We start from the raw sequence: 25,239 nt of genomic DNA on the forward strand, positions 1-25,239 counted from the left end.
TGTACATGATCTGCATCTGTGATCACACACTTAATTGTCACTAGCCACCAAAACATTAGCCATGTGCAAGCATATTTCAAGAGATTTAAATTTTATTCGACAAATATTCTGTTATTTAACACATGAGTATACCATATTGTGTAGTTAATTTGCTTTAATAATGTGTCTTAAAGAAATGCCGAAAAAGAAAGAAGTAAATATTTTTTCATTTTTTCACACTTTAAATAACCTAAATCAGAACAAATAGTCTACTAAAATATAGTTCTTTACTTTAAAGATGTAGTGTTAGGTAAAAACATTCGAAAATGTTCATACTTCATAATATATTTAGGTTGTGGGTCATGCTCAAACGAGATATACTGGAATTTCATTCCTCCGTGGCAGCCATATTGAATTTGGCGGCCATATTGGGTGTTTTTGGGTGGCATCACATCTGAAAATATTTGGTATGCTATTACCTACAACTGTGCCATGTTCTATTCTTTTGTCACAAAGTGCTCATTTTTTCCCCGATACGGCTTCACGAGAATTAACCGTTTCGCTTTAATGTTTGGTCATACTTTTTGATTAACTGTACTTTTGGTGTTGCAGACGAAAGTGTGAAAAAGAAAATTGGAGCACGTCAATATCTGAGCTCCTGAGGGTTAATATTAATCTCTGTCAACTGACTTCGATGTCGGACCCTTTAGATCGAGACAGAGGAGGAAGACGCCGCCGAAGACGAGAGAGACCCGGAAGAAAAGTATGATATTTACCGCTTGTCCTATTTTCGATCACTAATGGCATACGTACAGCTGCTTGTCTTGCGTGTTATTAGCAATTTAATATTATATCATGTCATCCTTATGTTAGCGGTTAGAATTTAATATCGTTTACAGCCGTTTTAAATGGTGTTTTAAATTGCAAAGAATGAGTTTTAGAAACGGAATCGTATTATTTTGTATCAAGTCCACACCATTTGAACAGTTTGTATTCAAACTAAGAGAAAGTATTTTTCCAAGGTCCTTGTTACACCATCATTGAAAAAAGTCTTTACTTTTCTGTATTCTGTATCTGGTATCTTTGTACTTGTAAAACACACTGCAGAAATTATCTACTGCGAACTCCACAAATTGTCCACATTCGTAATATTGTAAAATAGATGTCAAACCCATACATGTGATAGATGCTGCTCAAATGTATGTTATAAAACCACAAATATATACATTGAAAATGTCTTCACTAATACAGAAAATGTTTACTTGGTGTTCTTGGACAAAATCTTCACAGAGGTGAGGTGAGGTGAAATTGGGTTTAACGTCACGTCCATGATTATTGCACTTAGCCTGCAACCTCGGGGTATCGCGGTACTTGTCATGTACGCTAAACGGAACAAAATGCACTCACTAACCTTTATGATTATTCGTGTTCTCTATATCAGATGTCATTTATTTTATCTAACAATGCATATTTTACTGATAAAAGTTCATTATTTACATTAGTAGCTCCGAGTAAAAGCCGGGCCTCGCGCTCTGTTTGACAAGGGAGAGAACTCCACCGTATCGCGGTACAGAGAAAAGTTGTGTATGGAGGTCCGAATTGGACAAAAAGAGGACATAATTCTACCAATCACTTGGTACGATCCTGCCAGACATCAGTGATTTGTCCAGACAAGTGCAAAGACAGCACAAGTAACATTCTAAATGTGTTATCAGCAATAGGTATTCAATGCATATTTACCGAAAAGTAAGAGAAAAATATTTTTATAAGTCAACATCAAAATATCAGAAATGATATTTTAAGATTGTTTAAAAAAAATTAGATGGAAATAATTTGTCACAAAATGGAAAAATGTTAAAAGTCAACAATAAATATATAAAAAGCACTCCTAGTATGCCCAAAGTATGTATTTATCTTTTGGTTACTAGTGAAGAACGTATTTCTAAGTTTGGCATTATGGCCCTTATGATATCCCAATAGATTCTGGGCACAGAGCGGGGAAAAATGTGCGGACTACGTAACTTCCGTTACCTCATTAGTCGCCATGAATATGCAGATGATCTAGTTCAGGTCGATCGAGAAAGTTTACTTGGGGAACTACGGGTTATATCGTTGGCCATTGATAGATGGGGGTAAGGCAATATTACAAAAGATGCCAGAAGTATGTATCAACGCATTAATAACTCCTTACTTACAGCAGACGGAACATTCCGAGGAAATTGAAATTGTTTACGAAGTGTGCACTTCCTGGTTACTGATTAGCATTAATGGACATCTGCCAAGAGGCGTGTCCCGCGTGAACTATCGGAAATCACAAATGCCGCGATACGATGAATGCCGCGGTACCATGGGGTCCGAGTATATATAGCGAAGTGCTAGCACGTGTGTGGCTGGTTGTACTAGTCCGGACTGATGCCCATTTATGGTGCTAGCACCCTGAGATACCATGCCGCAGTTTAACATGAATACCCCACTCAGGCACATTATACTGACATCCCGAGCCGACCAGTCCCTGTTTTAGCCCTTTAATGCCAAGCGCCAGACAGGGTAACAACAAGTACCATCTTTTAATGTCTTTTGGTATGACGTGGCCGGGGATCGAACCGCGGACCTTCCGCTCTCCCGGTGGACGCTCTACCACAAGACCACGGAGGCGGTCCAAATCTTCACAGACATGTTACAACATCAGTATCCCATGCCAGTCCATCGCAAGCACTTCACTGTTATACATGGATCACTCAGAATCCCTACATGAAGATACAATTTGTTGAAATAAACATTATGAATGATGTACAATGTCAGAATTTAAGTCTTAATGAATCAGGTGGTGAGATTCGGGGATTTGGTTGACTGTGTGTTGCTAACAACTGGGGCTGCGACAGGTAACTTGGGTACTAGGGTCGGTTCGGTACTGAGTAGAACCCATGTAGCCAAAGGACTACTCGGTAGGGCTGGGACAAGTCCAAATTTACTACCCAGGTACCCACCCACCTATTACCCGACCCTACCGGGGTACCTGCTGTAGTTCTCAAGAGATAGGTACAAAATGTCCTACTGGGAATAGTTTGACTGTAGCCCTAGCAATATGTATTTAGTTACACGTATAAAACGATCTGAAGTTGACTGAAGTTTTATCTTTATTCAAACATCGAAAGTCAGAAGGAATATGCGCATAGTCAGAAAGAAATGTACAAGGGGCTGTCTTGGCTCATTGAAAGATGTGTCTGGAACCCCATGCACAGCAATTGGAGTCCATTTGTCCAAGGTTTAACCATAGCTTTACCCCCTCATACACCCCTTGATTCTAAACCCAAAAATTTTAAAGATAAGTTTAACCCCTCATATTTTCCTGCAATCTAAACCACAAGAATTCACATCGGACATCCAAGAAAGGGTACATCAGTAGACATTTTGCTGTTTTGTTTCTTGCACATCAAGCCTCGAACTTAATGACTCATTTACTTCATATTTATCGATTCTTGTAATCCTCTCATAAAATATGTAATGATAATTGATAGCCTGGTTCCTAATCATATGTTCAATGTCATTATGTTGCCTTCCAGGAGAGAGAGCGTGAACCGGACCAGTCACCGAATCCCAGTAAACCTCCCATCATCCTTGGACTGGTGAAACCAGCTGCAGAACAGGTACACTGACAAACAATCTTCAGCTCAGTACTTTGAGACTTTAAGTTTTTATCAGAAAACATAAATATTAATTTCAACTGTCAAGTGTCCTTTCAATTTGCATGTCAATCTTATCAAAATTTCCAAACCAGGACAAGAATTCAAATGTAGTGAATGGGTGTTTTTTATGCCTCTGTCAGTACTATTCTCTCTTTATAACAGCAGCCTCAACGTAATCCAATCTGAGCCATACATTCCAAATGTTGATATATTAGAGGGTGGTGGGGTAGCCTAGTGGTTAAAGTGTTTGCCCATTATGCCGAAGGCAAGGGTTTCGATTCCTTACATGGGTACAATGTGTAAAGCGCATTTTTGGTGTATGTTAGTGAGTGAGTGAGTGAGTGAGTTGGGTTGATCGCCGCTTTTAACAGTATTCCAGTTATATCGCGGCGTGTCAGCATTTTTGGTGTCCCCCACCGTAATACTGCTGGAATATTACTAAAAGCGGCAGCATTAAATTCAACTCATTCATTAGAAAATGTTGAATTCATAACCACTTACTAGTTCAAGGAGCCATTGATCTGAATCTGAATCCCGAAGTGATGCAGGTCTCGGACGTTTACCACTTCGGTGAAACCCACGAGCACGGGTATGGTGCTGACAAACCTAGAAACATAATCGGGGCGAACCGGGATTCATAGATCATAGGTTTCTGGCGTGCCCAAGGCACGCAACACTGCACAGCGAATCGCGGCGCCTTAGACGACTGGTCCACCCGTGCCCCCTTTCAGTATGTTAAAGCAAGTGCACTATTTGAACTACTTGTGTACTGCAGGCTACAGTAGGGGGTGCAGTCATGCAGGCAGCCAATCTCTCCCAGGGGGGCATAGTCAACAAGCCACAGGAGAAACCCATTGTTGTGCTTCGGTCTCGAGATGAAAACAGACCAGCACCTACCACCACCACCACCAACCAGGCCACCACAACAAATCAAGGGGAGACAACTGTGGGGCCTGCAGGATACCAGATTCAGCGGCATTCCTCTGTAGGACATTTAGCTTTTGAAAGTGAGTTCTCATTGAAACAGCTTCCACAACTCCGTCAATACATCACTGCTCTGTAGATACATAGAGAATATTACACTCATTCTGGTGGTTTAGAATCAAGCAATGATCGAAGCTTCCAAAGTGAGTCTAGATATCTGTCCAGATAGTTTTAACTGACTGCATTTCACCACACTTACAGTGAGAGGGATACCAGTGAGTACTCACACCAATGAGTGCTGAGTTTGCATTAAATATTTCTTGGTTGATATCGTGAGCAACATGTGCCGCAGCGTTGTGGCTGATTTAAATGACACGCTTCACCACTACACTGCATGTTAAAACATGCACTTGTTGTTACCCTGCCTCGCGCTCTGCATGAAGGGGACAAAACAAGGACTGATCGGCTTGGAGAAGTCTGTGTATACTGTGTCCAAGTTAAACCTTGGCATGCCAGATCTGTGTACGATATGTTTTTTCTCAACCGGAACAAAAGGCAGAATGGTTTCGATCACATGCAGCCGGATACAATGAACGTAATCGTTTCACAAATACACACACGTGTACTTCGACTTGGAATTAAATCTCATCAGTTTATTTGTCACTTTATTTGCATTAACACACTTTTAGGGTGAAATTCTTCATGCATTTTTGGGAGCCAAGGTTTACCCTGTGGTGCATCCGGAGTAGCGGTACATCAAGGAGCGTTAAGTCGAGGGATCACAGTATTTATAAGGCCAACATTAGTTCAGACTAGTACAAGCAGCCAGATGCACGCATGCACGCACGCACTCTCAACCACACACTCGCACACACCCATGCACGCACACACAATTATTATAATGTGATGTTAAAACCATTTTCACCTCACCCAGAAGGTACAGTCTAGATTTGTGTAAGACTGCACCTGTAGCTGTCAGCCATTGTGTAGCAGACAAGTGTTAATATCTAGCACTGATTGTGTTACAGACAGCTCCCAGAACCGCCTGGCCCCGCCCCCTGAGATGAAGCACTGTGTGAAGGTGGTGGACGACTCATTCCGCTGGTGCGATGCAGGAATAGAGGTACATATAGAGGACATAGGCACAAGAGCACCGGGATTGTGCTCACAAATAACAGATTGTGATCAGTAGGGCTGTTATGATTCACTTGTGTATTCGGTGAATCGAACCATATCCATTCATGAATTGAATTCGTTATTCATGGCCACGAGAATCAAATATTTATGAATATGCAAGCATGTGCATTTACATAAAAATACCCATTAGAACATATTATATGCATAGATTTCTTCAAAAAACAACACTCTTATACTATTTAATTTGACAATATTGTGGTCCCTGGTCAGATACTAGTACCTGGATATGTGCAGTATATAAATGTTTAATATATTAATAATTAACAAACCATGTCAAATAATTTCTGTTGTTATTGCTTCACTGAATATAACAAATAAAACATCAGCTGCTGACTTGTTATTGTATTCCTGAATTAATATTTGTATTCGTTACCCTATATTCGTGATACAAATCATATGCGCCTCATAGTGTATTCGTTGCAACCCAAGTGATCAGCAATTCCCGGATTTAAACACACATTCCTGACATGCCTAGGGTGCGCCTTAAACATGTGGGCCGCTGATGCCCCTGTAATGTTTCTTGTTGGTTCTTGGCAGTGTGTTTAGAATGTTTGTGGTGTTGTCAGTACTTGGCAGTGTAGAGTGTGCATCCTCTCTGTTTGTGGTGTTGTCAGTACTTGGCAGTGTAGAGTGTGCATCCTCTCTGTTGGTGGTGTTGTCAGTACTTGGCAGTGTAGAGTGTGCATCCTCTCTGTTTGTGGTGTTGTCAGTACTTGGCAGTGTAGAGTGTGCACCTGCATCCTGTGTCTGCTTGTTGTGGCAGATGCTGCTGGATCAGACTGACTTCCTTGTGGTAGGAGTTCTCGGGCCACAGGGCAGCGGCAAATCCACCATCCTGTCCCTCCTGGCGGGTACCTCCCCTCAAGATTCGTACAGGTAACCTAGTGTTGTGATTATAGTTATATTAGGGGTGTCCTTGTTACATTAGTGTTACATTAGGGGTGTCCCTGTTACATTGGTGTTACATTAGGGGTGTCCCTGTTACATTAGTGTTACATTAGGGGTGTCCTTGTTACATTAGAGTTAAATAAGGGGTGTCCTTGTTACATTAGAGTTATATTAGGGGTGTCCTTGTCACAGAGTTATATTAGTGGTGTCCTTGTCACAGAGTTATATTAGGGGTGTCCTTGTCACAGAGTTATATTAGGGGTGTCCTTGTCACAGAGTTATATTAGTGGTGTCCTTGTTACATTAGAGTTATATTAGGGGTGTCCTTGTCACATCATAGTTATATAAGGGGTGTCCTTGTCACAGAGTTATATTAGGGTGTCCTTGTCACAGAGTTATATTAGTGGTGTCCTTGTTACATTAGAGTTATATTAGGGGTGTCCTTGTCACAGAGTTATATTAGTGGTGTCCTTGTCACAGAGTTATATTAGGGGTGTCCTTGTCACAGAGTTATATTAGGGGTGTCCTTGTCACAGAGTTATATTAGTGGTGTCCTTGTTACATTAGAGTTATATTAGGGGTGTCCTTGTCACATCATAGTTATATAAGGGGTGTCCTTGTCACAGAGTTATATTAGGGGTGTCCTTGTCACAGAGTTATATTAGTGGTGTCCTTGTTACATTAGAGTTATATTAGGGGTGTCCTTGTCACAGAGTTATATTAGGGGTGTCCTTGTCACAGAGTTATATTAGTGGTGTCCTTGTTACATTAGAGTTATATTAGGGGTGTCCTTGTCACATCATAGTTATATAAGGGGTGTCCTTGTCACAGAGTTATATTAGGGGTGTCCTTGTCACAGAGTTATATTAGGGGTGTCCTTGTCACAGAGTTATATTAGTGGTGTCCTTGTCACAGAGTTATATTAGGGGTGTCCTTGTCACAGAGTTATATAAGGGGTGTCCTTGTCACAGAGTTATATTAGTGGTGTCCTTGTTACATTAGAGTTATATTAGGGGTGTCCTTGTCACATCATAGTTATATAAGGGGTGTCCTTGTCACAGAGTTATATTAGGGGTGTCCTTGTCACAGAGTTATATTAGGGGTGTCCTTGTCACGTCATAGTTATATAAGGGGTGTCCTTGTCACAGAGTTATATTAGGGGTGTCCTTGTTACATTAGAGTTACATAAGGGGTGTCCTTGTTACATTAGAGTTACATAAGGGGTGTCCTTGTTACATTAGAGTTATATTAGGGGTGTCCTTGTCACAGAGTTATAGCTGGAATATTGCCGAGTGTTGTGTTAAACATCAAACAAGAAATGACACTTGTGACACTTCATAAACATCACAGTAGTGATTTGTTTCCATCAGATTTAGATGCCAAGTTAATATTTCTTCTGAACAGATACCATAAATATATAATCGTCATCATACACATTGCGATTCCTGCAAAGTATTATCTCCGTGTTGTGTGCTTGACTTGCAGGAGCTACGTGTTCCAGCCACAGACGAAGGAAGTGAAGGAGAACGGGGCACACCAGACAAATGGCATTGACATGTACGTCACTCCCGAGCGGATCATCTTCCTGGACACACAGGTACACTTCTACAGTGGTCAATGTAAGGGGGTCCTTGGGTGCTGTATCAAACTACAATTTAGTCCAAACCCGCAATTCTGTTAGATTGAGTAAGTTTAGCCAATAATAGGCCATACTATAACACTACAAGCTACTGAAAACGATGCTAAGTTCGGGCTACTCAACTCAAAAGTTTTTGGCACAGACTGATATATTATTTGAATCTTAAACTTTGCCATTAGGGTTATGACAGGGATTCCATGGATAATTCTGAACACTTCTACATCTCATGCCCTCCCAGGGTTAAATAGGATCACATTATTCGTGGACATGGAATGTAACGTGTGTTCCATCCAACATGAAAGGACATCGTACAGGTTATTCCTCTTAGTCTGTGTCTCCATGGGGATATGAAGGCACTTTGCGAGCACCATGTGCTTGTCATAACAGACAAGTCTGCAGGTCTGCAAGTCCCACACTAGTAAAAGTCAGTCAGGACTGTTGTCATTTCCTTGTGAAGTATAACTTTTATCATTAGGTAGATGGCGACTGAGGCAGATTGTTTTGCAGATTGGTGAAAGTAGAAATTAGGACCCGGGTTGAGTAGTGTGGTTACAATGCGTGACCTGGTTGATTGTGTTACAGTGTGCTGCTGTGCTTCTCCTTTGTGGCTAAGGTTTCAGATTGCTATGACAATGCTGGAATATTGCTGACTGGGCATAAAACATTCACTCACTCTTAGTTTACACAATATTCAGGCAAATTTTGTCAGGCAAGTAATCATAGTAGTGGCGTAGGAAGAGAATTTATGGATGTCAACTTCTTTATTATGAGGAACACAACATTTCAGAGTATATACTTACTGCTTCAGGTATACTCCAAAACATTGTGTTCCTCATATTAAAGAAGTTGACATCCATAAATTCTCATCTTTATGTGTATCACGTCTAAATGCCTCTCAAAAACTTGATGGTAATGGCTGATGTGATTTTATCCCTGTGTCATCACCAGCCAGTACTCAGTGCCTCCATCCTTGACCAGATGATACACCAGGACAAGAAGTACCCAACAGAGTACACCTCCGTGGAGAACTGTATAGAGATGCAGGTAAGGATCTCACAGAGTACACCTCGATGGAGAACTGTATAAAGATGCAGGTAAGGATCTCACAGAGTACATCTCCATGGAGAACTGTATAGAGATGCAGGTAAGGATCTCACAGAGTACATCTCCATGGAGAACTGTATAGAGATACAGGTAAGGATCTCACAGAGTACACCTCCATGGAGAACTGTATAGAGATGCAGGTAAGGATCTCACAGAGTACACCTCCGTGGAGAACTGTATAGAGATGCAGGTAAGGATCTCACAGAGTACACCTCCGTGGAGAACTGTATAGAGATGCAGGTAAGGATCTCACAGAGTACATCTCCATGGAGAACTGTATAGAGATGCAGGTAAGGATCTCACAGAGTACACCTCCATGGAGAACTGTATAGAGATGCAGGTAAGGATCTCACAGAGTACACCTCCGTGGAGAACTGTATAGAGATGCAGGTAAGGATCTCACAGAGTACATCTCCATGGAGAACTGTATAGAGATGCAGGTAAGGATCTCACAGAGTACACCTCCATGGAGAACTGTATAGAGATGCAGGTAAGGATCTCACAGAGTACGCCTCCGTGGAGAACTGTATAGAGATGCATGTAAGGATCTCACAGAGTACATCTCCATGGAGAACTGTATAGAGATGCAGGTAAGGATCTCACAGAGTACATCTCCGTGGAGAACTGTATAGAGATGCAGGTAAGGGCCTATCATGAGCAAACATAGCTCTGATCTAGACAAGTGTAATTTTACTTTATATGTTCATCACATCATACAATACATTCAATGTATAGAATAGCATATTGAATAAAACACAAATACATGTATTCCCAATTATAAACGGATTGACGATTAAAAATACCGTATTCGACGTAATAAGCTCCCTAGAAATAGGGGGCCCTTATTAGAATATTATTTTGGTGAAAAAAAACAGAGTTGAAAGATAAATTTCATGGTTATGCTGACAGCCTGAAATGTTTATGTACGACAGATATATTTTTCCAGAATTTAATTGCCCATAATTAAGGGTGCATATAGCACACGAGTGCATATTATACGCGAATAAATAAGACTTGTGTACATTGATCAATGGGAAGGGGTGCTAATTAGGATTGTTCACCAGCCAATATATCAGCAAATGTCACCGTTGGCGCTAATTAGAGGGGGGCGCTTATTACGGCGAATACAGTATTGTTCATTCCGCTGAATTTGTTCAATGTGGCCATGTCATGAGGACTACATAAGTCTTCAGTGTGGATTTTACAGGTCGAAACAGTTAGTTCGTGCCTGGTTAAAGACAAAGTGGTTTAAGATTGTCTCCTCTTGTTGCAGTCTCTGCAGATGGCAGCCTTCCTGATGACAGTGTGTAATGTGATCCTGGTGGTGCAGGACTGGTTCACTGACGTCAGCTTCCTCAGGTCAGTCAGTGTCAGGTGTGGCTGTGTGGCTGTGTTAGCATCTGTGTGTCGTCAGCTTCCTCAGGTCAGTCAGTGAGAGGTGTGGCTGTGTTAGCATCTGTGTGTCAGCTTCCTCAGGTCAGTCAGTGAAAGGTGTGGCTGTGTTAGCCTCTTTGAGTCAGTATCCTCGGTTCTGTCAGTGAGAGGTGTGACTGTGTGGCTGTGTTAGCCTATTTGAGTCAGTATCCTCGGGTCTGTCAGTGAGAGGTGTGGCTGTGTGGCTGTGTTAGCCTATTTGAGTCAGTATCCTCGGGTCTGTCAGTGAGAGGTGTGGCTGTGTGGCTGTGTTAGTCTCTTTGAGTCAGTATCCTCAGGTCTGTCAGTGAGAGGTGTGGCTGTGTTAGCCTCTTTGAGTCAGTATCCTCGGTTCTGTCAGTGAGAGGTGTGACTGTGTGGCTGTGTTAGCCTATTTGAGTCAGTATCCTCGGGTCTGTCAGTGAGAGGTGTGGCTGTGTGGCTGTGTTAGCCTCTTTGAGTCAGTATCCTCAGGTCTGTCAGTGAGAGGTGTGGCTGTTAGCATCTGTGTGTCGTCAGCTTCCTCGGGTCAGTCAGTGAGAGGTGGGGCTGTGTTAGCCTCTTTGAGTCAGTATCCTCGGGTCTGTCAGTGAGAGGTGGGGCTGTGTTAGCCTCTTTGAGTCAGTATCCTCCGGTCTGTCAGTGAGCTGTGTGGCTGTGTGGCTGTGTGGCTGTGGGGCTGTGTTAGCCTCTTTGAGTCAGTATCCTCAGGTCTGTCAGTGAGAGGTGTGGCTGTGTGGCTGTGTTAACATATGTGTGTCAGTATCCTCAGGTCAGTCAGTGAGAGGTGTGGCTGTGTGGCTGTGTTAACATATGTGTGTCAGTATCCTCAGGTCAGTCAGTGAGAGGTGTGGCTGTGTTAGCCTCTTTGAGTCAGTATCCTCGGGTCTGTCAGTGAGAGGTGTGGCTGTGTGGCTGTGTTAGCCTCTTTGAGTCAGTATCCTCAGGTCTGTCAGTGAGAGGTGTGGCTGTGTGGCTGTGTTAGCCTCTTTGAGTCAGTATCCTCAGGTCTGTCAGTGAGAGGTGTGGCTGTGTCGCTGTGTTAGCCTCTTTGAGTCAGTATCCTCAGGTCTGTCAGTGAGAGGTGTGGCTGTGTGGCTGTGTGGCTGTGTTAGCCTCTTTGAGTCAGTATCCTCAGGTCTGTCAGTGAGAGGTGTGGCTGTGTGGCTGTGTTAGCCTCTTTGAGTCAGTATCCTCAGGTCTGTCAGTGAGAGGTGTGGCTGTGTCGCTGTGTTAGCCTCTTTGAGTCAGTATCCTCGGGTCTGTCAGTGAGAGGTGTGGCTGTGTGGCTGTGTTAGCCTCTTTGAGTCAGTATCCTCAGGTCTGTCAGTGAGAGGTGTGGCTGTGTGGCTGTGTTAGCCTCTTTGAGTCAGTATCCTCAGGTCTGTCAGTGAGAGGTGTGGCTGTGTCGCTGTGTTAGCCTCTTTGAGTCAGTATCCTCGGGTCTGTCAGTGAGAGGTGTGGCTGTGTGGCTGTGTTAGCCTCTTTGAGTCAGTATCCTCAGGTCTGTCAGTGAGAGGTGTGGCTGTGTGGCTGTGTTAACCTCTTTGAGTCAGTATCCTCGGGTCTGTCAGTGAGATGTGTGGCTGTGTTAACATATGTGTGTCAGTATCCTCGGGTCTGTCAGTGAGAGGTGTGGCTGTTTGGCTGTGTTAGCCTCTTTGAGTCAGTATCCTCAGGTCAGTCAGTGAGAGGTGTGGCTGTGTGGCTGTGTTAACATATGTGTGTCAGTATCCTCAGGTCAGTCAGTGAGAGGTGTGGCTGTGTGGCTGTGTTAACATATGTGTGTCAATATCCTCAGGTCAGTCAGTGAGAGGTGTGGCTGTGTGGCTGTGTTAGCATATGTGTGTCAGTATCCTCAGGTCAGTCAGTGAGAGGTGTGGCTTTGTGGCTGTGTTAGCCTCTTTGAGTCAGTATCCTCAGGTCAGTCAGTGAGAGGTGTGGCTGTGTGGCTGTGTTAACATATGTGTGTCAGTATCCTCAGGTCAGTCAGTGAGAGGTGTGGCTGTGTGGCTGTGTTAACATATGTGTGTCAATATCCTCAGGTCAGTCAGTGAGAGGTGTGGCTGTGTGGCTGTGTTAGCATATGTGTGTCAGTATCCTCAGGTCAGTCAGTGAGAGGTGTGGCTGTGTGGCTGTGTTAGCATATGTGTGTCAGTATCTTCAGGCCAGTCAGTGAGAGATGTGGCTGTGTGGCCATGTGGCTGTGAAAGCATCTGTGTGTCTGTGCATTAGTGTGTCAGTGTCAGATTCTGTGTCAGTGTGTTAGTGTGTTGGTGTGTCAGTGTCAGATTCTGTGTCAGTGTGTTAGTGTGTTGGTGTGTCAGTGTCAGATTCTGTGTCAGTGTGTTAGTGTGTTGGTGTGTCAGTGTCAGATTCTGTGTCAGTGTGTTAGTGTGTTGGTGTGTCAGTGTCAGATTCTGTGTCAGTGTGTTAGTGTGTTGGTGTGTCAGTGTCAGATTCTGTGTTAGTGTGTTGGTGTGTCAGTGTCAGATTCTGTGTCAGTGTGTTAGTGTGTTGGTGTGTCAGTGTCAGATTCTGTGTCAGTGTGTTAGTGTGTTGGTGTGTCAGTGTCAGATTCTGTGTCAGTGTGTTAGTGTGTTGGTGTGTCAGTGTAAAGTGTGGCCGTGTGCCAGTGTGTGTTGTGTGCCATTGTTTGGATGTGCCAGTGTTTTGTCCTGTCTGATCTGTATCTCTGCTTCAATGTAGGTTCCTGAAGAATGCTGAGATGCTGAAGCCAGCTACTCCGTCTGGACACGAGGGTTCCTCACACCCTGAAGATGCTCCTGACTACTTCCCCCATGTTGGTGAGTCATCACTTCACGTTTGAGTGTGAGTGAGTAAGTTGGGTTTAACACCGCTTTTAATGGTATTCCAGTTATATCACGGCATGTCAGCTTAATGTGGGAGGAAAGCCCGAAGTGATGCAGGTCTCAGACATTTGCCACTTGGGTGAAACCCACGAGCATGGGTATTGTGCTGACAAACCTAGAAATATAATCGGGGCGAACCGGGACGCGAAACCACAATCATAGGTTTCTGGCCTGCCACAGTGACGCCACTCTGCACAGCGAATCGCAGCGCCTTAGACGACTGGGCCACCTGTGCCCCCATTTTACGTTTGAAAGCATTCGGAATGGTGATGGCACATGGCCCTGTGTACAGCACACAGGTCACAAATCAAGTGAAGTCAAGCAGCTTTTGCAGAGAGTAGGTGACCGGGTGCAAGCTTGACTCGTGAGAGTATCTAGGGCTCCAGTTCTGTCCCACACCAAAACACATGTTACATGTGGTGTCCCCTTGCAAGTGAATTTGTTTGAATATGCCTCTTTTCACTTAGCAGTGAATGGGTACCCAGTAGGATGAGGTAGCAATATGACTGTTAACCCTCTAGCTGGTCATTTATAATCCCCAGGGAATTCCAAATGACATTTTAGAGAACACTCATCCATGAACCATGGGGAGTGTTGGTGAAGTAAGGAGTAATGGTATAGTTATTGAAGCATACTCAAATTCATCGATCTAGCTTGATATGAATGTACTCATTATTATCACTATAATTGAGGGGGTGCACAGGTGGCCCAGTCGTCTAAGGTACCGCGATTCGCTGTGCAGAATTTCGGCCCTTTGGCATGCCAGAAACCTATGATTGTGGGTTCGAATCCCGGTTTCTAGGTTTGTCAGCACCATACCCGTGGTCGTGCGTTTCACCGAAGTGGTAAATGTCCGAGACCTGAATCAATTTGGGCTTTCCTCCCACATTAAGCTGATGCGCTGCGATATAACTTGAATACTGTTAAATTACATTAAGTAATACGTTACCACTGTTATACCGAGGCTGTTGTCTCCCACAACTGCTGCTTTAGCGAAATCTACCACAGAGATCTCAATTACCTCATGCAGCACGTGCGTAGCCACCTAGCTGCCATGTGACACCCTTCACTCTTGTCTCTTCGCTTGCTCTAGCAAGACGTACAATAAACTGCTCAAGCGTTCCTGTTTCTCCGACCATTCGGTGATATTTATTACTGTTTATTCTCTCTAATAAACTGTGCTTTTACGGGGCGTTTGCTGTAACTACGCTTGGAAATATTTTTCCCGCCAAATGGAAATATTTTTCCCGCCCTTTTTTTTCTATATACTTGCGGGGTGTCTCGTATGCACGTTGCGTCTTACGTTCCCCTGTTCTAGTATATCTTGGGGTTTTTACATCACTTATTCCTCTATATGTTATATGTGTATGTCCTATATTCCCATTGCTCGTTTATTTTCTTGTGAAAATACTCGTTTGTGACTATTTGTGGTGCGTGTGTTGTAACCATGTTTTGCTCTTTGTTCATAGTACAAACAAAATGTCTGACATGGATGTTTCGCCGTCCTCCACCCCCTCTACCCCCGCAACCAGGAGCTGCGGGGTGTGCCGCAAGCGAGCGCTACCGGCTGTATGTGCAGTCCGTTTCCACCCCTGTGGTGGCCGGCTCGTCCGGTCGGGGTCCCCTTGCGGGTACCACCACCACGGCTGCGGCCGATCCCTTGGCGGCCCGTGGGCTGTCCGGGGTTTCCGTCGCTGCATTACTTGCATAACTTGTGGACTCCAAGCTGGCGGCCTTATCTCAGGATTTGGAAAACAGCATTTCTCCTCTCCTTTGCCACGGCGGCACGTGTATCCGAAATTCATGCACTCGATGTCGCCAAGGTACGATTCGATAGGGGTGACGAAGGAGCGGTCCGCCTGGGCCTGCTCATGGGCTTCGTCGCCAAGAATCAGAGAGTCGGGCAAACGGAGAGAGAATTCACTGTAAGATCACTCAAAGAAATCTTACATCCTGCTGATACTGAGGACAGAGCGCTGTGTCCGGTTAGGGCCCTTAAGTATTATCTTAAGGCTTCGAATGAACGTAGACAAGGGCTTGACCGTCTGTTCATATCGTGTAACCCTAATCGCACGGTTGACATAACTCGCAACTCGATTGCGTTGTGGCTTCGTTCTGTCATCAATCTGGCGTACCGGTCTCGGGGGTTACCGGTAGCGGGGTCAAACCCGCACGAGATCAGGGCGCTAGCGGCAACATTTGCCCTACACTCGAATATCTCTGTTCGCAGAATATTACGAGGTTGTTACTGGCGTTCTGACTCGGTTTTTGCCAATCATTACCTCAAACAGGTCGCTGATGCCGTCGTGGAGAGTGTGCACCGTCTTGGCCCGCGGATCGCGGCGCAAGCGGGCACCTAAGGGGTGTGCCCAGCGCAATTCCGAACTCCTCAGGCGTCAGACCTTGCACGGTGGTCAATCTGGGTCGACTCCAATGTTCCCACTGCCGTGGGTACAGGAGTTGGGGTCCCGCAAACCAGCGCACTCACACCACAGGTGAGGGCGGCTTTTTGTGTGCTTTGTCCTTATTTGTATTTTGACAATTATGTATTTAATTGTCTGTCGTGTATCCCAACCTTGTGATGCATGCTTACAAATACTGGAATTAGGTCACGCGCCTAATGCATACTTTAAGTAGGCTTGCTCTGGGATATACGGTCTGAATGAAATTAATTTCCCTCTTTTCGACTGTTTAACCTGATCTAAGATTAAGCTCACGCGGATACAGTGTTCTCATCCGCTGCGGCGATGAAATACCTATCCAGTGGGGCCGTTTGGAGTCACCAATCGTTTTGGCAATGACGATTGAGCCTTACGGTATGCGCTTGACAGTGCTTTGGTATTCCTATAGGGTAACGCCTAGCTAGGTGCATGCGCATCGAGTGCTTCCGCCTTGGTGTTTACTTCCGCTGGTCGGAAGAAACGCTAGCAGTCAGGATTCGGGTTGTAGGTGCTCCCCACCGCCTACTGTGGTAGTCAGCCTCGGTATAACAGTGGTAACGTATTACTTAATGTAATTTGTAGAATTTTCCTATTCGGAATATTCTATAAGTAATACGTTACCACTGGGCTGCTGCCCGCCCGTCCGTCCCCCGAGCACTTGCTCTCGCAAGAGACAAGAGTGAAGGGTGTCACATGGCAGCTAGGTGGCTACGCACGTGCTGCATGAGGTAATTGAGATCTCTGTGGTAGATTTCGCTATAGCAGCAGTTGTGGGAGACAACAGCCTCGGTATAACAGTGGTAACGTATTACTTATAGAATATTCCGAATAGGAAAATTCTACAAAATCGGCATTAAACCCAACTCACTCACTCACTATAATTGTGTAATGATTAGCTTAACACCACTTTCACTCATTTGTCAACCCTTGCTCAAGTAGGCAGCTTGTAGCACAATTTAAGGATTTAACAATTTCACTGTGCTAGCACGTCCCTTAGTCCTGAGTCATGCATTCCTTTTGCAACCACTGTTGCACTTCCTGTTGCAGTGTTTGTACAGAACCGAGCTAACCGCGACGACTACGGCCTGGAGACTTACAAGATGATGACACACACACTGGGCAACACATTCGACATGACCAAGCTCAAGTGTACAGGTAGGATATATACATCCCATACTAGGGCTGGGACGTGTAACTCGGGTTCTCAGGTCGGGTGGGTACTGAAAAGGACCTGGGTTCCCACAGGACTACCCAGACTCATGGTTGGTCATGTGATGTATTGTTTAAATGACAAAAATGATCTAGAACTTTATGTTTGCACTACATGTTACTAATGTTCGCATTTCTTTCTGACTATGCCCCCATTCCTTCTGACTTTTATATGTTTGACTAAAGATAAACCTCGTGACCAGATCGTTTTATATGTGTATCTAAATACATTTTGTCCAGTGCTACGGTCAAACTAATCCCAATTGGATATTTTGTACCTATCTCTTGAGAACTACCGCAGGTACCCGGGTTTGGGGGGTGTAACGTATCATTACAAGGTGTTTATGCTTTTTTTGTTGGCTGAAACTCCTGTCATTTATGTTTCCATGTTCTTACATTATGACCTTTATAATGCTGCAAGTATTCTAAAACACAGCAGGTAAGCTGCAGAGCTATTTAGCTCAAAGTCTTTTCACATTTGTTCCTGTTTGTGTGACGTGTGTAATCTGTGCAGGCACTGTCAACATGGTGCGTGACAACGTCATCCCCGGACTCACCTCCAAGACAGTCAAGTCAGACATGAACGTCTTCTGCATTCCCCAAATGGAGTACTACAAGCTGGAGCCAGGTGAGTGTCGTAACTCTTACTTAGTACTACAAGCTGGAGACAGGTGAGTGTCGTAACTCTAACTTAGTACTACAAGCTGGAGCCAGGTGAGTGTCGTAACTCTTACTTAGTACTACAAGCTGGAGACAGGTGAGTGTCGTAACTCTAACTTAGTACTACAAGCTGGAGCCAGGTGAGTGTCGTAACTCTTACTTAGTACCACAAGCTGGAGCCAGGTGAGTGTCGTAACTCTTACTTAGTACTACAAGCTGGAGCCAGGTGAGTGTCGTAACTCTTACTTAGTTCTACAAGCTGGAGCCAGGTGAGTGTCGTAACTCTTACTTAGTTCTACAAGCTGGAGCCAGGTGAGTGTCGTACCTCTTACTTAGTTCTACAAGCTGGAGCCAGGTGAGTGTCGTAACTCTTACTTAGTTCTACAAGCTGGAGCCAGGTGAGTGTCGTAACTCTTACTTAGTACTACAAGCTGGAGCCAGGTGAGTGTCGTAACTCTTACTTAGTTCTACAAGCTGGAGCCAGGTGAGTGTCGTAACTCTTACTTAGTTCTACAAGCTGGAGCCAGGTGAGTGTCGTAACTCTTACTTAGTTCTACAAGCTGGAGACAGGTGAGTGTCGTAACTCTTACTTAGTTCTACAAGCTGGAGCCAGGTGAGTGTCGTAACTCTTACTTAGTTCTACAAGCTGGAGCCAGGTGAGTGTCGTAACTCTTACTAACTACGACAAGCTGGAGCCAGGTGAGTGTCGTACCTCTTACTTAGTTCTACAAGCTGGAGACAGGTGAGTGTCGTAACTCTTACTTAGTACTACAAGCTGGAGCCAGGTGAGTGTTGTAACTCTTACTTAGTTCTACAAGCTGGAGCCAGGTGAGTGTCGTAACTCTTACTTAGTTCTACAAGCTGGAGCCAGGTGAGTGTCGTACCTCTTACTTAGTTCTACAAGCTGGAGCCAGGTGAGTGTCGTAACTCTTACTTAGTTCTACAAGCTGGAGCCAGGTGAGTGTCGTAACTCTTACTTAGTACTACAAGCTGGAGCCAGGTGAGTGTCGTAACTCTTACTTAGTTCTACAAGCTGGAGCCAGGTGAGTGTCGTAACTCTTACTTAGTTCTACAAGCTGGAGCCAGGTGAGTGTCGTAACTCTTACTTAGTTCTACAAGCTGGAGACAGGTGAGTGTTGTAACTCTTACTTAGTTCTACAAGCTGGAGCCAGGTGAGTGTCGTAACTCTTACTTAGTTCTACAAGCTGGAGCCAGGTGAGTGTCGTAACTCTTACTAACTACGACAAGCTGGAGCCAGGTGAGTGTCGTACCTCTTACTTAGTTCTACAAGCTGGAGACAGGTGAGTGTCGTAACTCTTACTTAGTACTACAAGCTGGAGCCAGGTGAGTGTCGTAACTCTTACTTAGTTCTACAAGCTGGAGCCAGGTGAGTGTCGTAACTCTTACTTAGTTCTACAAGCTGGAGACAGGTGAGTGTCGTAACTCTTACTTAGTACTACAAGCTGGAGCCAGGTGAGTGTCGTAACTCTTACTAACTACGACAAGCTGGAGCCAGGTGAGTGTCGTACCTCTTACTTAGTTCTACAAGCTGGAGCCAGGTGAGTGTCGTACCTCTTACTTAGTTCTACAAGCTGGAGACAGGTGAGTGTCGTAACTCTTACTTAGTACTACAAGCTGGAGCCAGGTGAGTGTCGTAACTCTTACTAACTACGACAAGCTGGAGCCAGGTGAGTGTCGTACCTCTTACTTAGTTCTACAAGCTGGAGCCAGGTGAGTGTCGTACCTCTTACTTAGTTCTACAAGCTGGAGACAGGTGAGTGTCGTAACTCTTACTTAGTACTACAAGCTGGAGCCAGGTGAGTGTCGTAACTCTTACTAACTACGACAAGCTGGAGCCAGGTGAGTGTCGTACCTCTTACTTAGTTCTACAAGCTGGAGCCAGGTGAGTGTCGTACCTCTTACTTAGTTCTACAAGCTGGAGCCAGGTGAGTGTCGTACCTCTTACTTAGTTCTACAAGCTGGAGCCAGGTGAGTGTCGTAACTCTTACTTAGTACTACAAGCTGGAGCCAGGTGAGTGTCGTAACTCTTACTTAGTTCTACAAGCTGGAGCCAGGTGAGTGTCGTAACTCTTACTTAGTTCTACAAGCTGGAGCCAGGTGAGTGTCGTAACTCTTACTTAGTTCTACAAGCTGGAGACAGGTGAGTGTCGTAACTCTTACTTAGTTCTACAAGCTGGAGCCAGGTGAGTGTCGTAACTCTTACTTAGTTCTACAAGCTGGAGCCAGGTGAGTGTCGTAACTCTTACTAACTACGACAAGCTGGAGCCAGGTGAGTGTCGTACCTCTTACTTAGTTCTACAAGCTGGAGACAGGTGAGTGTCGTAACTCTTACTTAGTACTACAAGCTGGAGCCAGGTGAGTGTCGTAACTCTTACTTAGTTCTACAAGCTGGAGCCAGGTGAGTGTCGTAACTCTTACTAACTACGACAAGCTGGAGCCAGGTGAGTGTCGTACCTCTTACTTAGTTCTACAAGCTGGAGACAGGTGAGTGTCGTAACTCTTACTTAGTACTACAAGCTGGAGCCAGGTGAGTGTCGTAACTCTTACTTAGTTCTACAAGCTGGAGCCAGGTGAGTGTCGTACCTCTTACTTAGTTCTACAAGCTGGAGACAGGTGAGTGTCGTAACTCTTACTTAGTACTACAAGCTGGAGCCAGGTGAGTGTCGTAACTCTTACTTAGTTCTACAAGCTGGAGCCAGGTGAGTGTCGTAACTCTTACTTAGTACCACAAGCTGGAGACAGGTGAGTGTCGTAACTCTTACTAACTACGACAAGCTGGAGCCAGGTGAGTGTCGTACCTCTTACTTAGTTCTACAAGCTGGAGCCAGGTGAGTGTCGTAACTCTTACTTAGTACTACAAGCTGGAGCCAGGTGAGTGTCGTAACTCTTACTTAGTTCTACAAGCTGGAGCCAGGTGAGTGTCGTAACTCTTACTAACTACGACAAGCTGGAGCCAGGTGAGTGTCGTACCTCTTACTTAGTTCTACAAGCTGGAGCCAGGTGAGTGTCGTAACTCTCACTTACTACGACAAGCTGGAGCCAGGGGAGTGTTATTACTGTTATTTTACTTCCACAAGTTGGAACCAGGTGAGTATCGAAATTTTACTTTAGTACTACAAGTTGGAACCAGTGGTAACTGTAACAGTTTACTTTACTTTTTCAGAGCCTATTCTCACCCTGCTGCCAGAATACCGAGGCTTCCCAACGTTCATCGCCCTGGTGCGATCTCTGCGGAACCAGATATACTCCTTGCCACGCCACCTCCTCACACACACTACGTTGTCTGAGAAAAACTGGTGAGCAGGGAGTTGTTGTTACTACCACGATATCTTGGGCATTGTTTTCTATCTTCATAAACTCTTGGGCATTTTTCTCTATAGGCACATACCCATGCTCATGGGTTTCACCGAGCTTTGAGCTTTCCTCCCACATTAAGCTGACACGCCACGATATAACTGGAAAACTGTTAAAAGCGGCGTTAAACCCAACTCACTCACTCACTCTATAGGCACAATCTGTAGGGCATTGTTCTCCATGGGCACATGTCAAAGGGCATTTGGTATGCATGGTAACAATATGTAAAGGATTGGTATCCATGGGCACACTTCATAGGGCATTGGTATCCATCTACGCAATCTGTAGGGCATTAATATCCATGGACACAATCTGTAGGGCATTGGTATCCATGGACACAATCTGTAGGGCATTGGTATCCATGGACACAATATGTAGGGCATTGGTATCCATGGACACAATATGTAGGGCATTGGTATCCATGGACACAATCTGTAGGACATTGGTATCCATGGACACAATCTGTAGGGCATTGGTATCCATGGACACAATATGTAGGGCATAGGTATCCATTGACACAATATGTAGGGCATTGGTTCTCCATTGTTGCGGTCCACAAGGCATTGTTCTCCATTGACACAATCTGTAGGGCAGATTAGGTCCCCATCGCCCTTAGCTTATTGTATGAGAGCCATGAGGATTGGGTGATCACTGTTTGACCTGGCTGAACATTGTACCCTGATCCTGCTCATGGTGAAGAGTGTTACTAAAAGGCTTGATATGGCAGCAATATTGTAGCTCTGTGAGTGACACAACACTACCTCAATCCCGAACTCACTCAGCATATAACTCCATGAGAGTACATAACAGCATCAACTTTTATGTTTTTACATGGAAAGAAAATAAACGTGTTGAGGTTCTGTTTTTTGACAATGTGCAATTAAATTAATTGTCAACTTCTGGTTTGCCTGACCCAGGTCTGTGGTGTCGACAATGTTCAGATCACTGACAACAGCAAACTTGATGTTTCTGCATGGAAAGAAATCAAAGAGGTCCTAGTGCATTTATTGTGTTTGTGATTTCTGACCACCACCTGTGTCCCTGTGTCTCCAGGTTTCACTATGCTGCACGGATGTGGGACACTGTGAGGAAGTCCCAGCTGCTGTCTGAGTACAACAGACTCCTGCCCTGAGACTCCCGCGGCAGACGGGGCAGAATCTTGCCAGACAGTGGACGTCCGTCAGTTCAACCTGAAGCTCCAGACAGCAGATGTGCATCTGAAACTTGCCAGCTAGCAGACGTCTACCCTGAAGTTCCAGACAGCAGATGCATGTTTAAAACTTGCCAGACAGCAGACATATGTCTGAAATGCCAGACAACAGACGTGCATCTGAAACTTGCCAGACAGCAAACGTCTATCCTGAAGCTCCAGACAGCATATGTATGTTTGAAACATGCCAGACAGCAGACATATGTCTGAAACTATAGACAGCAGACATTCATCTGAAATTTGCAAGACAGTAGACATCTACCCTGAAGCTCCAGACAGCAGATGTGTGTTTGAAACTTGCCAGACAAACTTGTGCATCTGAAACCTGACAACAACAGGCACATGTCTTAAACTTGCCAGATTGCAGACAGTTGTCCATCTGCTCTGAGACCCCAGACAGCAGACGTATGTCTGACAGGTGATGGTAAACAATATGGCAGAACACTGGGCGGTTGACTCTGGTTTAGTGGAGGAGGGTAGTTGGCACCAGGACGTAAGGAGAACCCTAACATGTTAAACAGAATTGATAGCTTCACGAAGCTAGCTGTGTTTGAATCTGAGGATATATAGAGTTCAAATTGGAAATAAGGCTAAGCAACAGATAACAATATTTTTTAGGTATTATTTGAGTAATCAGTGCTTGAAATATGCTGTTGTCAGAGGTGAACCCAATAGGGATACACTTGGCAACTGACTTAACTTTCAATAATGACAGTGACATACAGATGTAGGAGACTGCAGGGCCCGACTATGCTACAACTGTTGACTTCCTGTGATGACATACAGAAGTAGGAGACTGCAGGGCCCGACTATGCTACAACTGTTGACTTCCTGTGATGACATACAGAAGTAGGAGACTGCAGCGCACGACTATGCTACAACTGTTGACTTCCTGTGATGACATACAGAAGTAGGAGACTGCAGGGCCCGACTATGCTACAACTGTTGACTTCCTGTGATGACATTCAGATGTAGGAGACTGCAGCGCCCGACTATGCTACAACTGTTGACTTCCTGTGATGACATACAGAAGTAGGAGACTGCGGCGCCCGACTATGCTACAACTGTTGACTTCCTGTGATGACATACAGAAGTAGGAGACTGCAGCGCCCGACTATGCTACAACTGTTGACTTCCTGTGATGACATACAGATGTAGGAGACTGCAGCGCCCGACTATGCTACAACTGTTGACTTCCTGTGATGACATACAGAAGTAGGAGACTGCAGCGCACGACTATGCTACAACTGTTGACTTCCTGTGATGACATACAGAAGTAGGAGACTGCAGCGCCCGACTATGCTACAACTGTTGACTTCCTGTGATGACATACAGATGTAGGAGACTGCAGCGCCCGACTATGCTACAACTGTTGACTTCCTGTGATGACATACAGATGTAGGAGACTGCAGCGCCCGACTATGCTACAACTGTTGACTTCCTGTGATGACATACAGAAGTAGGAGACTGCAGCGCCCGACTATGCTACAACTGTTGACTTCCTGTGATGACATACAGAAGTAGGAGACTGCAGCGCCCGACTATGCTACAACTGTTGACTTCCTGTGATGACATACAGATGTAGGAGACTGCAGCGCCCGACTATGCTACAACTGTTGACTTCCTTTGATGACATACAGAAGTAGGAGACTGCAGGGCCTGACTATGCTACAACTGTTGACTTCCTTTGATGACATACAGATGTAGGAGACTGCGGCGCCCGACTTTGCTACAGCAGTTGACCTACTGTACTGACAGTGACATATATGTAGTTGTTTAAATGATGCACTTAACCAAATCATAAGACTTATTAATGACAAGGGGTGGTCTACATTGATTTCAAATTTGGTGACTGTTATGAACGAGGCAAGTCAGGGAAAGTGTTTGATGAATCAAGTGGCAATGTTTGAATGCACCTAACACAGGGTGTGCAATGTCAGACACCAGCCCCGATGAGGGATTACCATCAGCTATTATCAACATGTACTCGTGGTTTATGTTGTCACTCTGAAGATATAGCTTCACTGAGCAGTCTTGTTATCTGATATTAAGTTTGTCATGTTGATGTGTGTTGCTATGGTGACTGTCCCTGTGATTTAACTAGAACAATAAATTCTACTTAACACTTCGTTCTTTTTTCTGTCATATTATTTGATAAGAAAACGTACAACTTTATTGATAATAACTTCTGGTTTCTTGCATACCTATGGTAGGTTTTGATATAGATTCTTACACTGTTATCAAGCTAGAGTGATAACGGTGTAAGAATCTACATCAAAATGTCGCATGTGCTTTTGTTTGTTTGTTTGTTTGTTTGTTGTTTAATACCGCACTCAGCAATATTCCAACTATATGACGGTGCTCTGTAAATAATTGAGTCTGGACCAGACCATCCAGTGATTGACATCATGCAATTGGAATACGATGACATGCATTACCAAGTCAGCAAGCCTAACCACCCGATCCCGTTAGTCGCCATATGCAATAAACCAGAAGTTAGCCATGACATAGTATGTTTTCTAATTTACTCACCAACTTCTAGAATGCCGCCAATCAAACACATATTTTTGATGATTGAACAATTTGACGAAAAATTTGTATTGGAATTTAGACTGGCAGAGGTTCATGTTTATTTTTCATC

The 25,239-nt window shown here is 44.5% G+C and overlaps 1 protein-coding gene across 1 annotated transcript; it reads left to right on the forward strand.

Moving 5' to 3' along the window:
* Positions 1–567: 567 nt before the first annotated feature.
* On the forward strand, positions 568–24,726 carry LOC124116858 (nonsense-mediated mRNA decay factor SMG9-like). The gene is made up of 13 exons (XM_048398130.1): positions 568–742; positions 3,543–3,626; positions 4,441–4,672; positions 5,618–5,712; positions 6,550–6,662; positions 8,160–8,271; positions 9,262–9,357; positions 10,691–10,776; positions 13,540–13,637; positions 17,192–17,299; positions 17,868–17,981; positions 21,198–21,330; positions 22,442–24,726. The coding sequence occupies exons 1-13, from the start codon at positions 674–676 to the stop codon at positions 22,518–22,520; spliced, it is 1,419 nt and encodes a 472-aa protein (XP_048254087.1). The 5' UTR covers positions 568–673; the 3' UTR covers positions 22,521–24,726.
* Positions 24,727–25,239: the final 513 nt, after the last annotated feature.

This window comes from Haliotis rufescens, unplaced genomic scaffold (assembly GCF_023055435.1).
Source record: "Haliotis rufescens isolate VD_foot unplaced genomic scaffold, xgHalRufe1.0.p SCAF_18, whole genome shotgun sequence".
NCBI lineage: Eukaryota > Metazoa > Mollusca > Gastropoda > Lepetellida > Haliotidae > Haliotis > Haliotis rufescens.

Coding starts and splice junctions, on each gene's coding strand:
- LOC124116858 (XM_048398130.1), top strand. CDS start 674: ATGTCGGACCCTTTAGATCGAGACAGAGGAGGAAGACGCCGCCGAAGA. Junction 17,982..21,197: donor GTACTACAAGCTGGAGCCAG/GTGAGTGTCGTA, acceptor TTACTTTTTCAG/AGCCTATTCTCACCCTGCTG. Junction 21,331..22,441: donor ACGTTGTCTGAGAAAAACTG/GTGAGCAGGGAG, acceptor CTGTGTCTCCAG/GTTTCACTATGCTGCACGGA.